The 16292-nt window shown below is 38.8% G+C and overlaps 2 protein-coding genes across 7 annotated transcripts; one reads left to right on the top strand and one right to left on the bottom strand.

Moving 5' to 3' along the window:
- The first annotated feature begins 1456 nt into the window (after positions 1-1456).
- Positions 1457-7873, top strand: LOC125238009 (tubulin beta-1 chain-like). Its single transcript, XM_048145281.1, is given in 3 exon segments — positions 1457-1604; positions 6072-6189; positions 6192-7873. Coding segments are annotated over 3 exon segments (1341 nt in total). The 5' UTR covers positions 1457-1547; the 3' UTR covers positions 7358-7873.
- A 923-nt stretch (positions 7874-8796) lies between these two features.
- Positions 8797-14483, bottom strand: LOC125238010 (uridine 5'-monophosphate synthase). 6 transcript variants are annotated; one of them, XM_048145284.1, is made up of 3 exons: positions 14326-14483; positions 11791-11928; positions 8797-9832 (listed from the first exon to the last, which is right to left on the bottom strand). In XM_048145284.1, the coding sequence occupies exons 2-3, from the start codon at positions 11926-11928 to the stop codon at positions 9332-9334; spliced, it is 639 nt and encodes a 212-aa protein (XP_048001241.1). In that variant the 5' UTR covers positions 14326-14483; the 3' UTR covers positions 8797-9331. The 6 variants fall into 6 exon arrangements, with proteins under 6 accessions (XP_048001241.1, XP_048001240.1, XP_048001243.1 ...); XM_048145283.1 differs by lacking the exon at positions 14326-14483 and adding an exon at positions 14123-14301; XM_048145286.1 differs by lacking the exon at positions 14326-14483 and adding an exon at positions 14046-14106.
- Between the last annotated feature and the right edge of the window lie 1809 nt (positions 14484-16292).

The following is a 16292-nucleotide window of genomic DNA, read 5'->3' as shown; positions in this document are numbered from 1 at the left end:
GGTAATATGTAAAACTCATTAAGTTTAACACATTTTGGAACGTTCTAGAACATTCTAGAAAATATTAGAACTTTCCAGAACATTCTATATCAACTACATTAAGTTTAACACATTTTGGAACGTTCTAGAACATTCCAAATCTACTGCATTCAGTTTTACACATTTTGGAACGTTCTAGATAATTAGACTTATATTGACCGGGATATAGACCGTGATTACCTTTTTGATCAAAAAGGTAATCACGGTCTATATCCCGGTCAATATAAGTCTAATGAAAATAACCGTGAATCATTCAAAACTCTTGTTCTAGATAATTCTAGAAAATATCAGAACTTTCCAGAACATTCTATATCAACTACATTCAGTTTTGCACATTTTGGAACGTTCTAGATCATTCTAGAAAATATCAGAACTTTCCAGAACATTCTATATCAATTACATTCAGTTTTGCACATTTTGGAACGTTCTAGATCATTCTAGAAAATATTAGAACTTTCCGGAACATTCTATATCAACTACATTCAGTTTTACACATTTTGGAACGTTCTAGAACATTCTATATAAAAAAACATTAAGTTTTACACATTTTGGAACGTTTTAGATCATTCTAGAAAATATCAGAACTTTCCAGAAGTTTCTAGAACTTTCTAGTACATTCCAGATCGATTGAAACATTTACACAAATTCTGGACTTTTCTAGATCATTCCAGAAATTTTTAGAACTTTCCAGAAGTACAGATGTATAAGTACAGATGTACTTACCCACATGTTTTATATTGCGTGACACATTTAAAATTATATTGCGTGATTCAGAAGTACAGATGTGCAGTACAGAAGAAGGACAGATATATATTTTTTTAACATTTTCGCCACCCACAGCCACCCACTTCCACCCACCGCGACCAAACTCCCGTACTTTCTACTTAGCATTTTATAGATAATACCGTCTCTTACAACTTACCTAGAATGTTGTTGTTATGCAACATTGATTATTAAGCACTAAAAAATCTCGAATAACTTTGGAAAATAAATTGTGCGACAAAACGAAAAGGTACATCTTATCGATATCGACAAAACGACAGATAGTGAATCATGTTTTAATTAAGTAATATTGTAATATAACATGTCTAATCATAAGTTTCACTGTATCAATAAACTATTTTTTTTTTTAATTAGTAGGAACAGAACAACGGAATTACATTCTTAAATAAATAAGACATCTCATTGACTATTCCCTTGTTAATTTAGCTTATAAAAGGTAATAAGGTTTAAAAATGTTAAATTACCAACACTTTAGTGGAATTCCTAAAATTAAAAGAAGTAAAAGAGCATCAAGGTAAATAAAACCTATGTAGGTGTGTCGCATTGCGTCATTTTTTATCGATACCGAATCGTGTGTCCACATCACTAGGGCTACCGCTCCGCTACATTGCTTGCGCGAAACGAATTTCGGCGTATTCTTCAACTAGCTACCACGAAAGTACGTGGTGCGTGCGGAGCAAAAAATATTATAGTGTTAAGTAATTTAATAGTTCACATTCAACAAAATGAGGGAAATCGTGCACATTCAAGCTGGACAGTGCGGCAACCAGATCGGCGCTAAGGTAAATAACACATTCTTTTGTTACGATTAACGGATAAAAGTCATTTAGATTTCGAACCTCCGGCCGGCATTTTGTGACCGGTACGTGAAATTGGCCACAAGAGAAAATGACATCATTCTTGTTGGCTGCTGGGGCGTTAATTTTGTCGTAATTGTTGGTAAATTAATACTTAAATGATTTCTCTCGTACGAGAGTGGGTGTGGTCGTGTAATGCACGAGTGACAGTAATAATTTCTTACAAATTATAACTTGAAGCTATCTAATGTCTTAAATGCCACGTTTAGTGCACTTTAGAATTCGACTTAGCGTGATTTCGTCGGATTTGATATTATACCTACCACACCTCTATCGATCGGTCTCAAAGTAGCGGTTACTAGGCCTTCCACGTGTCTCGCTTCGCCATTCTGATTCGGAGATCAATTTCCGAGAAATTTCGCTTACGTGACCGGCCGGCTTTTCGGTACCCATCTTATCAATAGTGCATATCAAATGTTTGTTTCGAGTACACCAATAAATCGTTATCTAGAGATATTGCATGAATCGAGTTCTAAAGATAACTTTAATAATTTATTGCTCTGTAATATTTATATTTGGAGCGTATCTTAAGTCCATAATCCCCCGTTTCCCGCCACGAAAAATCCGTTAAAAGGGCACGCGCTTGTTATGAACCCCTCAAGGTTATTTAGGCGTCCCGTAGATAAGGGACGACCAATCACAGGCCGCCGTTCGTAACGTTCGAATTTTAATTGTACCTAGAGAAAAAACCGTTACGACAGATGCGGCAGGCATGGTGTTTAATTTCAGCTATTAGTTATTGTTATTTCTTATCAGAATTGGTACAAGTCTTTTGTGATATTGTTTAGGTAGGTACTTTATTAGAAGAGTATCTGCTTATTGGTTAGGTAATCTAGCCTTACTTATTTTTTGCCACAATGTGATGTTTTTTACCTAAGTAGGTATCGAATGCTGATATTATTAAAATTGTAGGTAAAGTAAAAAAACGTTGACAATAAAATAACCTTTTTGTTAATTTCCCATTAGTACATGGCTATGGTGGCTACTTACCGAAACTTAGTACCTACTTAGGTACGCACGTACAGTATAATATATTATGTATTGTATACACATACACACTTCACAAAATGTCATTGATCGGTATGAAAATGCAGACAATTTAATTGCTTACAAAGCGCACTAATTTCAGCGAAAAAAATGTTACCAATTAACGAAATTTGCATAATATCGTAGTTAAAACGAGGAAGAGCTAACGAAATGAATTCTCGTGCAGGGGTCGACGAACTTCCGCGTGTTAAAATAGCGCGGAAACAGTTTACGACAAACAAAGGTTTCATTTTATGGGTGCAATGGCCAAAATAGCGATAGTAAAATACTAGGTTCTGTCGGAACTGTACTTTAAAATTGTGCGGCTCGGGCAAAATTAATAGTTATTTGTTTTACAAGGGTGCAAAGTTGTATTTTAACGCCGAGTGTGGAATTGAAAAACGAGCAAGGGAAAGGATTCTATAGTTGAACCACGAGCGAAGCGAGTGGTTCGAGAATAGAATCCTGAACTGGCGAGTTTTTTAACACACGAGAATTAAAATACATTTGCACCCGAGTGTAACACAAAACTTTTCCCCTCACTATAGCGAGGAAACTACAACACAAAAAATGCGTTTATCACTGCTTCCAGTATAGTTCCACAGGTGGTAAATCATCTTTATTACTAGATTCACCTACTTTAATTAATTTTAAAGTAGTTAATTTGACTTTATTCAAGGTCAAATTACTTTACCCACTAGTGGATAAAATGCGTTTTTACCCGCTGTTATTAAAGGACAAAACACGTGTTTCCGATTAGTGAGGGGAAAAATGTATTAAAAGTCTGCTCTTTTTAGGAACGGCACGGCAGGAGGTAGATAGGCCTTCTAGTTCGTACGAGTAGATAATGTAATAATAATAGTTATCATATCATTCAATGTTATGAGAACTTTTCATCATGTATTGAAATTGAATTCTTTAAGTGTAAAGCGACGTTGCAATCGCCATAAGCTTCTTCTTGGAAATAGAAACATAATAGGAAAACCACAAGTAGCTAAACATGTTAATTACCTACACAGAGAAGGGTAATCGGGATGGGGAAGTCAACCTTATGTTTAACAACACCGGTTTTATTTTTCAGACCGGATTAGGACTAGGTTAGGTATTGACATTATTAGTATGTATAATACATTCCTAAACTAAATATATCGAGGAATATGATCAATATGATCATCACATTCACAATAATACAAGATATTTGAAGTCAAAGGATGTTTCTAAAAAATACAGCAATGTAACAGCTTATTTACTAACAAGCAAGTGCAGTTAGTATTTTCTCAAACTTACTAGACATTCATTACAAAATTGTAAAAAGAGATCAATCTGTTAGGTCTGTTAATTATTTCACTTAAATTATAATCAAGTAAATTGTTTTGAACTGGATAGCTGGATACTGTTGTTGGTCTTGATTATTGTTGTAACCATAATTTTTTGCAGGATTGTTTCATAATCATCCTCCTTGTTATCCCGGCATTTGTCACGGCTCGTGGGAGCCTGGGGTCTGCTTTGACGGAACTAATCCCAAGATTTGGCGTAGGCACTAGTTTTACGATGTTTGTTTCATAATAAATAAATTAATTAATAAATTGAAAAATCATCACTGCTCAGCTAAAGACAGTACTTAGTTATTACAAGTAAGCATTGCCAACACGTAGTCACGTTCCTTACCTAGTAACGCCTACGTACCAAATCTAGTTTAATCTCCGCCTTAATTGGATAAAAATCGCCAATTAGTCTGCTCGAGTGGAAAACAATGAGCTCCACTAGAAAATGTACAATGAGTCGAGTGGGCAGTAAAATGTAACTTTAGTTGCTAACTTCGTGCCTAGAAACTTGTTAGAGAAAGCTTTCCATGCAGGGACTTGATGGCGTTTCTTAGTATCTATTAAAAGCTACACTGAGGTCTTAAGTAGTTAGGTATTGGTACTGTGTATTGGATAAACTTTTTGTTATGAAAGAAATAATCGGTAGGTATTCGTTATTTGTATATATTTTTTATTAACATGCATAAAAGTTCTTGTCAGCTAGTGTAAAAAGTTTTCAATTCAGTATTTATAATTTTCGTTTCGACATTTCCACTGGATTATCCAAAATGCATCAAGTAGATTAGAACTGAAAATAAATTGTATTTGCCCATGGCCATAACTCATAAGCTCATAACGCAAGGAAAATAAATTGACTGAAAGCAAAGCGGTAAAGTTTTGCCGTAAAGTTAGCTATAATAACAATAACTTATTATAAATTATTTAGGAAAATGCGTAAAAACTTGACTACCGTCCAACTCGCCAAACTCCAATATCCCGGAAAAAAGTATTTTTTCCAGCACATTGGCGTGTTGCCAGATCGATATCACATGTTTGCCTTAAGAATCCGTATATTTTTAGGAAATACTTCTAACATGTGTGATATTTGAGTTAAATCAACAGGAAGTCGTTAGAATACAATAACCCGTTAATCTTAGCTATGTTAATTAAGCCACTAGAGTTAACACTTCCACGGATGTAAAACAATTTCATAGAAGTTTGAATTAAAGCTTCACAAGCTATTCTATTTAGCTGCTAACTTATTTTAGTCTTGACTATTCTAGGTAACGCATTAATTAAATTGTCCCTAAATAAGCCCCTTCTATTCTTTCATGCCTAATTTGATTAGATGTGTCATCGTACAGTTCGGTATATTGAATGAACAATAGACCTATTTGTTTTGCCTGCATTCCGTTCACGAACAAATCATTCTTCACTATCTGATCGATCATACTCTTTATTAATAATGCTGATCTTATCGCAAGAAGCACTCGCGCTCACGGTCCAGTAGAAAGGCGAGAGATAACATCTGCGCGCAATTTCATGTTAATGTGAGAGTATTGTACAGTGCAGTATGGAGAGTAACTTATGCTTATTTCGTCCCACTGAGCGGAGCCGGCGCCGCGACCCGGCGCCCTCTGATTTACAGCTTGACAGACTGACAAGGCGAAGCTCCAAAATAAGAAACTTGCTCCGCGCTCTCCACTTATATGGTGCCGTTACATAAAGCCACGAAAGTGGGCGGTCATCGCGCTTATGGCCAGTTTTTTGCAGCAATTTGCGCAACTACTGATTCATACCGTTTACATTGAACCTTATACGGCTAATGTAATGCATCTGTAGGATCGATAATGTTACGCAAAAGTATTACGCCCTCGGAAATATGCTAATGGGGACAGGCTTTTCGTTTGTTTCGAGCGTAGTTGCCTAGGCGACCGGTGACTCATCCGAGCCCACACGCACCGTAGGTACCAGTCTGCGGTTATCTCTACTTTCTGGTAAACAAAACACGCACTGAATTTGTCAATCGAATTTTACTGACCTTTTGTTTCTTTTGTTACAGTTCTGGGAGATCATCTCAGACGAGCACGGCATCGACCCCACTGGCGCCTACCATGGCGACTCAGACCTGCAGTTGGAGCGCATCAACGTTTACTACAATGAAGCCTCCGGCGGCAAGTACGTCCCCGCGCCATCCTGGTGGACTTGGAGCCCGGCACCATGGACTCCGTCCGCTCTGGACCTTTCGGACAGATCTTCCGCCCCGACAACTTCGTGTTCGGACAGTCTGGCGCCGGCAACAACTGGGCTAAGGGTCACTACACTGAGGGCGCCGAGCTCGTAGATTCAGTTTTAGATGTCGTACGAAAAGAATCAGAATCCTGCGACTGCCTCCAAGGTTTCCAGCTCACACACTCGCTCGGCGGCGGCACCGGATCCGGTATGGGCACACTCCTCATTTCAAAAATCAGAGAAGAGTACCCCGACAGAATAATGAACACATACTCAGTTGTACCTTCGCCCAAGGTGTCAGATACAGTAGTAGAACCTTACAATGCCACACTCTCAGTCCACCAGCTAGTCGAAAACACAGACGAAACCTACTGCATTGACAACGAGGCTCTCTACGACATCTGCTTCCGCACGCTCAAACTGTCCACCCCCACGTACGGCGACCTTAACCACCTCGTGTCGCTCACCATGTCCGGCGTCACCACGTGTCTGCGGTTCCCCGGTCAACTGAACGCCGACCTTCGCAAACTGGCCGTGAACATGGTTCCCTTCCCGCGTCTGCACTTCTTCATGCCCGGGTTCGCGCCGCTCACGTCCCGCGGCAGCCAGCAGTACCGCGCGCTGACCGTGCCCGAGCTGACGCAGCAGATGTTCGACGCCAAGAACATGATGGCGGCGTGCGACCCGCGCCACGGCCGCTACCTCACCGTGGCCGCCATCTTCCGCGGTCGCATGTCAATGAAGGAAGTCGACGAGCAGATGCTCAACATCCAGAACAAGAACTCATCCTACTTCGTGGAATGGATCCCCAACAACGTGAAGACCGCCGTGTGCGACATCCCTCCCCGCGGTCTCAAGATGGCCGCCACCTTCATCGGCAACTCCACCGCCATCCAGGAGCTGTTCAAGCGCATCTCGGAGCAGTTCACGGCTATGTTCAGGCGCAAGGCTTTCTTGCATTGGTACACCGGCGAGGGCATGGACGAGATGGAGTTCACAGAGGCGGAGAGCAACATGAACGACCTGGTGTCGGAGTACCAGCAGTACCAGGAGGCCACCGCCGACGAGGACGCCGAGTTCGACGAGGAGCAGGAGCAGGAGATCGAGGACAACTAGGCGTCCTCTCGACTCTCGTCCCAAGTCCCTCTACTCACACTACCCAGTCCCGTCTCCCGCGAACCGCGTCGCGTGATGACTGCATTTTTTTGCTTCGATAGTATTTTTACTGAGTACTTTTTTTACAATATTTTTGACATTTTAGTTCCCCACCTCTAGGGAGTACACATTGATGTTGCGATGTATGAATAGCGGTTACATTCCCGGTTGTTTTCCTTGCCGAAGGGCGGCTCTCTCTAATGTTTATTATCGAATAAACAGTTTCCGAAATGACGTGGCCCCTTCCCTACCATCGTATGGTGCTGAATACGCGACACGAAAGGAAAAGATCTTTTTGATAAGGCTGAACTTGAGTTTTTAATACCTAAGTTAATTATTAATTCTTTGTTTTGTAACCAGTGTGATTTTTATTGGCTTTTTTACTAAAAAGCTAATTGTCGTACAATTTTTCGAAGTCGATCAAAGTTTTTAATTATTATATTCCAGCTGGTGAATAATAAAAATACATTGAATTTATTTCATGGTTTTATTTAAACAAAGATGCCAAGTCTTGAACAAGTTCATAATTTAGACATACATTTAGGTACGATCGTAGATTTATTTAGTCAATTCTATTTTGTTGACATTGATTATATTAGTTCCTATCGAGTAGGTAGCTAAATAAAATAAAGCAAGGACAAATCGTACTTCTCAAGCTTACTCATATTACGGATACACCTTTATGTCCGCTAGATATGACAATGATACCTTACCTGTATCCTGTATTACATGTAGATAAGTACCTGATTATGATATTATTGATGTCTCAACATAATCCAAGATTTGGCGTCACGCCAACTTACGAAGTCCCTAATTTTCTATGTAAAAGAAAGTGTCAGTGCAGTAAAATCTAGGGTACCTAAGTAAAAGCTAGCCGACTGGTATGCATATCGAATGCATTTGCATGGGCACCGGGTCCCACATTTCCTTGGCTAGATAACGGGAGTCTGACAGGCCACATATCACGTAACTAGTACAATAGCTAGCCGGCCCGCGCTAGTTAATTACTTTAGGATTAACAGTACATTATCCTAGGTACTTGGACTTTGATATACTCTTCATTATCGTAGGGCCGATAAATAGGCAACTTGTATTCCCATATGAATTATAGCAGTCTGTATTTTATCGAAGTATCTATACAAATTCTAAACCAAGTAACAAAATACTTGTTCAAGAGTTCCTGAGCTTTCTCAGCATTTATTTTATTGCACATGAAGTATTTAGGTATCCTTTAGGTATGACTAGAATAGATGCTGGATTTGGTTCATTGATAGAACTGATTGATATATATTTTTCAGTACAGATGGTGTTTTTTTTACGCACTAGTGCGAGAAGTGGTTCATTATATGCTAGGTCGAAACTTTGGAGGCTCATCTGTACTGAAAAACGTCGTACGATACACGAGCGAAAAGGAAATTCGTAACTTGTGTCGATTTAAAACACTCCCTTCGGTCGTGTTTTAATTTATCGCCACTCGTTCCGAACTTTCTTTTTTACGCACTTGTATCGTAATGTACTATTTTAAACTTTTTGGCCGCCGGGCCCAGTCCGCCAAGAGGTATAATTTAAATGTAGCTAGACTAGACACTTTGAATGTTATAAGTAGATAAATTTCATATGAAAGCTTTTAAATGTGAAATCCTTATAAAGCTTGATAAAAGTTAGAAATAGGCGCGGATAGACCTACTCATCGCATCGGTGTGATTCACCCAAGTTATTCATCCTCCCACCCGATATAGTAAAGCCGTCCGCCTCCAAAACTAACAGGCCGGCTGTTGAACTTGATTCACAAACAATAATATGTATTATATATTCTGTCACGTACGAACATCTACGTGCTTATAGGTGATGTAGGAAAATCGATACGAAGTCGTGCCATTATATCTGCCGGCTGTGTTGTATCGTATGTTAGAGAATTTACTAATGATAAATGGCCTAAACGCGCTCAGCTATTTCTAAATTATCGCCAATACCGAACTGACATACTTTTATATGATCGGACACCATTTCTACAGTTTCATCTGTTATGCGCCCGGCGTCTTTGAGAATTTTCACTAACTCGCTCATTGTGAAAAGCGAGTGAGCAGTGACGCCATTCGTGTTCAGCACAGCAGCGCCACCTTGTTCGCGGTCGAGAACCACTACGGCGTCGGTGACGCTCAAGCCCTCGGTGCGTAGCGTGCTTACAGTTTCTAGTAAACTGCCGCCAGATGTCACTACGTCTTCTATAACGAGACATTTTTGTTTCGGTTGGAAGATCCCTTCGAGGATTTTCCTGGTGGCGTAGAGTTTAGTTTCCTTTCTTTTCATGATCATGGGTGTTCCAGAATTGACGGCCATGACAGCGGTGATCGGGAGGGCGGCGTATGGCACCCCGCATAGGATGTCGTGATTTATTTCGGCTGCCAGGTTTTGGAGATGTATTGCTACCGCCATCTGTGTAGGGAAAGGAAAGTTAAAAATGTGGGTGTGAGCTATTTTAAAAGATGTCGCTGCTGGTTTACAAAAATATTATCGCTACATATACAAGTTCCGTACCAAAAAGGTGCCAGTTGAACACTACTTTACTACCTACCACAATAAGAAACTGATGGGAAGTCCTTATTATCTTTTAAGTAGTAGAGATTAACAGTCTTTACAGTCCTTATATGAATTTGTCTCTGATAGGATAGGTAGGTAGGTATACTAGGATAACCTACATAAACTACAGAGTTTACCAGTCAAATTATACATCGATTGATTGATTTCGTTTAAAAGCCTTGAAATTCAAGGCAGCAAGTAGGTCAACTAAAGCCCTTCGTTAAAACTGGACCATTTATTTTATTAACATGCCGTGGTATTTTTGGTTTATAAGGATGTATTATATTTTATGTTAAATTGATTTCAATATGCACACTCGACTGACGAATACAAATATCATACTTTTACCACACCTCGGCCACTGGCGATTAAATATATGAAAGAGGCGCGTTCCTAGCACACAGTCTAAGCTCGTGTAGGTGAACGCGTACTATGCTTGTATGAGTGACATATGACAGGTCGACTGTTCGCGTTTTTGACAGGCGGTAACTGTGAGGTAACCGAGAGGGGGTGGGCGGCACTTTCAGCGGGGAGCGGGAGTGGCCATACTGTATGATAATACTCTTTATTATACTGTGCTTTTACTTTAATAGCAACGCGGAAGGAATTCCTAAAACTTTTAAAGAACTATTTCGGCTGCAACTGCTGCAGATCATTTTGTCGTCTGCATTCGATGCGAATAGACGGCGGCGGGAAACGTACAAATTCTTACACAATACCAACTTATAATAAAATTATAAAACATTTCGAATATCTAAAATTATTTTGGTTTGAAACTTAATCCGTTATAACAAAGTCCAGTATTAAAATATTGTAGCTAAACTGCCGTAAAATTTAAGTTTGTTTGAGGATAACTATTTTATTTTGAACGCATCTTGATGTTGCTTGCTATTTTAGAACGCAGCTTTTTTTTTTAAACAACGGAGAGTGGCTGAAAGTGGTTGAATTGTTGTGACCAAGTTGTGACGATCTAATCTTTTGTGTCAGTTGGCCAGTCTGCATGTAACTAATGGTCTGTAACTCTGTATCGTCTCCATGGGACTTTTAAACAAGATTAATTCACAAGATTTCGAAATGTGATTTCCATTTTATCAGAAAGTCGAAGATGCGGAAACTTATTTAGGATGGAAATTTTAACATAATTAGCACTAAACTGAGAACTAAAATTATGAGACCAAAGTTGCTAAAGATAATCAATACACTTACGTTTACGTTACGATTACGTTTCAGACGCTCGGGGATCCATAAAAAACACTAACGGGCATCGGGCAAAAACCCAATAAAACTCATTTAGAACGAAATACCTAGCCAATAGATTCAGGTCTTATTTGCGTAATTTGGCAACGATTCTGCTGCAAAATCTAGTTTATTTTAACGTTTTTTGCTCTCGGATATTGAGAAGGAAGACATGACGGTATCACCTACTTATGAATAGGTATTTCTCGATGAACTAGTTTATGATGACCTCTTGTACTAACAATTCGATGTTATAAGAGTTCTGGTTCTGGCCAATCAGAATCTTTGAGACCTGGGGTTATTTTAGGACAAATAGGAAGTTTTTTATTGGCACAGGAAACGTTTGTCATACCTACGAAATGTTGTTTACTTCCTATACTGCACATTTCATCATGACACCATTTAAAAGGACAGTAGCTTTTATGTCCGTCAGCCCTACTTTACAGTCCCTTCCGAATTAGTCCGTTTTCACATTATCCGATCCGATATCGGATGTCGGAAGGATTTCTATGGAAACAATCCAAGGGATTTGGATTATAAAGGGCCCAAGGACTAAGATAAGCAAAAGATGATGTTACCATGATGGTAGGGTGTGACACTATGATCCTCAAGTCGAAATAGATGGGTGTCCGTCGGCCCTCCTTGGCCTCGATGTCGCCTAAACGCACTGCACCAGCGTCGAACAGTTTCACTGCTAGCTGCTCAAGAGACCACATCTGAAAAAAAAGATGCCGTTAACGCCGTGTCTTGCGTGGGCGACGGTCGCGCGACCGTCGCCGCCGCGTCTCATCGCATCGTCTACTTCCATATCGATAAGGTTTGATTTCGTATGCGTCGCATCGCCGTCGCGCGACCATCGCGCGACCGTCGCCCACGCCCACGCCCAGCCACGGCGTAAGTATTTGAACTGAAGTATAATGGCATTAATGGCTGTGCAATGATAATGCACCAGTTTGTTTAGGTTTACACTGTTTAAAAAACCTTGTATTTTTACTGACAAAGCCCATTACAAAAAAGTGTACCCCTGAAATGTATGGGCCTTTTAGGCTTAAAACTAGATGGCGCTGTTTCGCAGCCTGAAAGTGGCCAAAATCATATTTTCCTCAAATATTTTTGAATGGTTTTATTTTTTATAAGAACAAATGACATAAGTATTTCTTTATTTTAAAATCATGATATCACGTAAATACTAATTTTGAAAAAAAAAAAAATTGTTATCAGTTTAGTTATGATAGTATTTGACAGGTGGCGCTAAAAAATCGAGGTACGATTCTTAGTATGAAGTAATATGTAAATCCTGTAGATTAAATAATACTTGTATATTGGTCTGTATCTTTAGGCCGTTTTCACATTATCCGATCCGATATCGGATGTCGAAAGGATTTCAATAGAAAAAATCCAAGATGGCGCCCGTAATGTATGGGATATCTGTCCGACATCTGATATTGGATCGGATAATGTGAAAACGCACTTAGGTACCTACCTATTTAAATAAAGCTAAACAAAATCTACGTGACATTACACGACCAAATTAAGAAGGTTAAAGACAGGTCGCTCAATGACATTGCAGATCCGCATGGTTTTTGTTTTTGTAAAAATTAGTGTATTATTTAATTAAAACATGAAATGCACTGCATAATTTGAATATTGGTTAATTTATATGGTACTTATGCAAAAATAAAGAACTATTGAACTATTTAATAGCACTGGCATTTATATAGCAACGAGTTGTTTATCGTTTCTTTAATTAATTTATTCATTTACGGAATTTATTTCTACGTGTTTATGGCACGTTTATTCGAGAAAGGCCCGAATTATAATGAGACTCGTCGTGATAAAAGATTCCATGATTGCACAATGAAAACAAGGAGTTTCGTGGTCAGGCTAGGGCGCTTAGACAAGTGGCCAATCGCTAGCGCTCCGCTCCGTTAGCGATACCGTCAACCGGGGTGACTTTAGGAAATTTTGGGGTTACTTTGATGGTCTTTGAACGGCTTTAAAATTAACATTATTCATTATTTACTGAAACTGTTCATATAACTAGTTAGATCAATAAATACTCTTGTAAATGTACCATAGAAAATCCCGAATTTACTTACAGTATGACTTTAAAACTAAATTTTCAAAGTAGCCCCTGCGTTTTATATTCACCCCAGTTGACCGTACGCAACGCAAAGTCGCAACTCTATCGCTCTTTCAGTGGAATGATAATAGTAGGTACATATATTTTTGGAAGAAACATACGAAATTCCAAAATCGGCCCGAGAATTAAAAAGCTTTAGGTAAATATTGACTGTTAAGATAGGTAGGTACTTACAGTTGATACCATTAGGTAGTGCTTTAGTTAGAAATAATAAGAGGAAAAACTGTTATCAATAAATAAGTAAATATTATGCATAACTATTATCAACTTACTATTTACTAATAATGCTACTGGACTTACATACAATTTTTTTGCCAGATTTTTATAGGTACCCACTGCTATCCAGCAGCATGTCAAGCGGATTGCTCACTAAGCTAGGTACTTATTAGCCATAAGGTTTTATGGACTACGAATAAACTTTTTGGTAGTGAGCTACTAAGGTAAGTAAGTACCTACTTATTCGATATTTGGCAGTGATATCGGTCACAAGCATGACTGGTAACTGGGGCAAGACCAAAATTTTCGGTTAGGTAAAAATTTAGTTTCGGTCAGACAAGACACCACGACTCTTTCTGAGTCTTGTCGATGACTGGCAATGACAACTGTGATCAATAGCTTCTCACTTTTACTTTTATAAATGCGAATGTGAGAAATATTAGGTAAACTTTTGATTCCACGCATCTCACTTACCTACGTTAGTTTCTAGTCTTGCGTGGGCGACGGTCGCGAGACCGTCCCCGTCGCGTCTCATCGCATCGTCTACTTACATATCGATAAGGTTTGATTTCGTATGCGTCGCATCGCCGTCGCGCGACCATCGCGCGACCGTCGCCCACGCAAGGGCTTCCTTGGGCTGGCGTAAGGGCTTCCCAAAATACGAACTCATAAACAAGAAATATATGCAATATGCACAGCATGAGAAGTAAATTCACTTTTATCGAGAAACCTTCCACTCGTCTAGTTACATTACCTTCGTCTCAGCTCACCAAAAAAAAAACAACACCACAAACAAAACGCGCGAACTTTTCAAAATGGCCGCAAGTTTTTACTTTTTAAGTTTAAAACCCAAACAAGGACAAGAGAGTAACAAACATCCAACCAGTCTGGAAGTCTCTCAATGAATCAGCAATGTAAACATATTAATATATTCTATCGAATGTACCGGTTATATTATTGTGTTATCTCATAAGATGGATGGAATTGTATTTATATCTATTTACATGCAATTAAATTAACCGAAGGTGAAGGTTGTTCTAGTTTGATTTGGAATGCGGAAAATTTACGTAAATTTTATTATTTGTTTACATAAGTACCTATGTATTTACATTGAAATTGGCTCAGTAAACTAAAAAGATGTGAAGAAGATCTTCGGACTTCGACACTTTAAAACATTTAAAACCCCAGTTCAGGGGGCCGATTTTTGAATCTCACTTTCACTAAAACACCGGTTGAAAACGATGACTTGCCTATTATTTTCAGTGACAATTTTCTGAATTCGAACGCGTGAGACTCAAAAATTGGCCCGCAGCGCTAAATCGCAGATTTTTGGTTTGTTTGATTTACAATGTGGATTAAAGCTTCAAAGGTACGAAGTACGAAGTCATAGACGGTCGAACAAGTTAGTCACTCCAAAAGGGCGCGAAATGGGCGCGAAGTTCAAATTTTATATAGGAGGATTAACATTCACACCTACATTTCGCTTTTTCATTGTGAAGTAAATCTTCACATGTTTACTTATAGCTTTTAGGTTTCCAATTATTATTTTTTAATCAGAGCGACTTTTTTGCCAACGTGGATTTGCCAAAGTATAGTAAAACTGCACAGCGCATAGGCAAGGCGGAGTTGGCACGCCGCCACGAGTCATTGACTCCGGCGCCGACATCCATCCACACCTCGCTACTTCCAGGTGAGATGCCACAGAACCCACAGTTCTAGGAAGATAGGAATTTCGATATTTATTTACTAAGTTTATTTTCCTGCATCTTTTCCATTGCTTTTACATATTAGAGCATTCTGAATATAGTCTATTAATTACAATATTCATAATTATCAATTGCCTAACCCACGATTTTATTTGGTGCCCTAAACTTTCATACCTACCAATTATTTGCTGGCGTAATTCATGACTGGCCAAAGAGGAAATACACAGGCCTTTCTCTGGACTAAGATTAAGCTAGATATAAAATTGTAATTCTTAACTTAAGTTGATAATATTTACCAGTTTATAGCCATACGATTAAATACTTATAGTTATTTGTTATACAAGGGGGCAAAGTTGTATTTTAACGCCGAGTGTGGAATTGAAAAACGAGCAAGTGAAAGGATTCTATAGTTGAACCACGAGCGAAGCGAGTGGTTCGAGAATAGAATCCTGAACTTGCGAGTTTTTTAACACACGAGAAGTAAAATACATTTGCACCCGAGTGTACTACAAAACTTTTCCCCTCACTATAGCGAGGAAACTACAACGCAAAAAAATGCGTTTATCACTGCTTCCAGTAGTTCCACAGGTGGTAAATCATCTTTATTACTAGATTCACCTACTTTTATCAATTTTAAAGTAGTTAATTTGACTTTATTCAAGGTCAAATTACTTTACCCACTAGTGGATAAAATGCGTTTTTACCCGCTGGTATTAAAGGACAAAACACGTGTTTCCGAGCTAGTGAGGGGAAAAATAAATTATTTGCTAGAATATGGTAATTGATAACAACTTATTAGGTCTTATAGCTTCTTCCATAGGCGTGTAAATGTTTAACATTTGAATATAATAGGAGTTTGCTTAGATTTAAAAGGAATAATCACATTTTCAATTTTGTCCCTATTCGCCCCAGGCATCCCATTTACCCCGGTTGACTGTACTTTCAAAAGGTAAGTAATGTAAACTTCTTCTTCGTGTAAAGGGATCAAGTAAAACTAAATTTTGGTTTGCCAATG

The sequence above is a fragment of the Leguminivora glycinivorella genome, chromosome 22, assembly GCF_023078275.1.
Source record: "Leguminivora glycinivorella isolate SPB_JAAS2020 chromosome 22, LegGlyc_1.1, whole genome shotgun sequence".
Lineage (NCBI taxonomy): Eukaryota > Metazoa > Arthropoda > Insecta > Lepidoptera > Tortricidae > Leguminivora > Leguminivora glycinivorella.
Note: the sequence above shows the minus strand (reverse complement) of the source record. Positions and strands in the feature narration are given on the sequence as shown.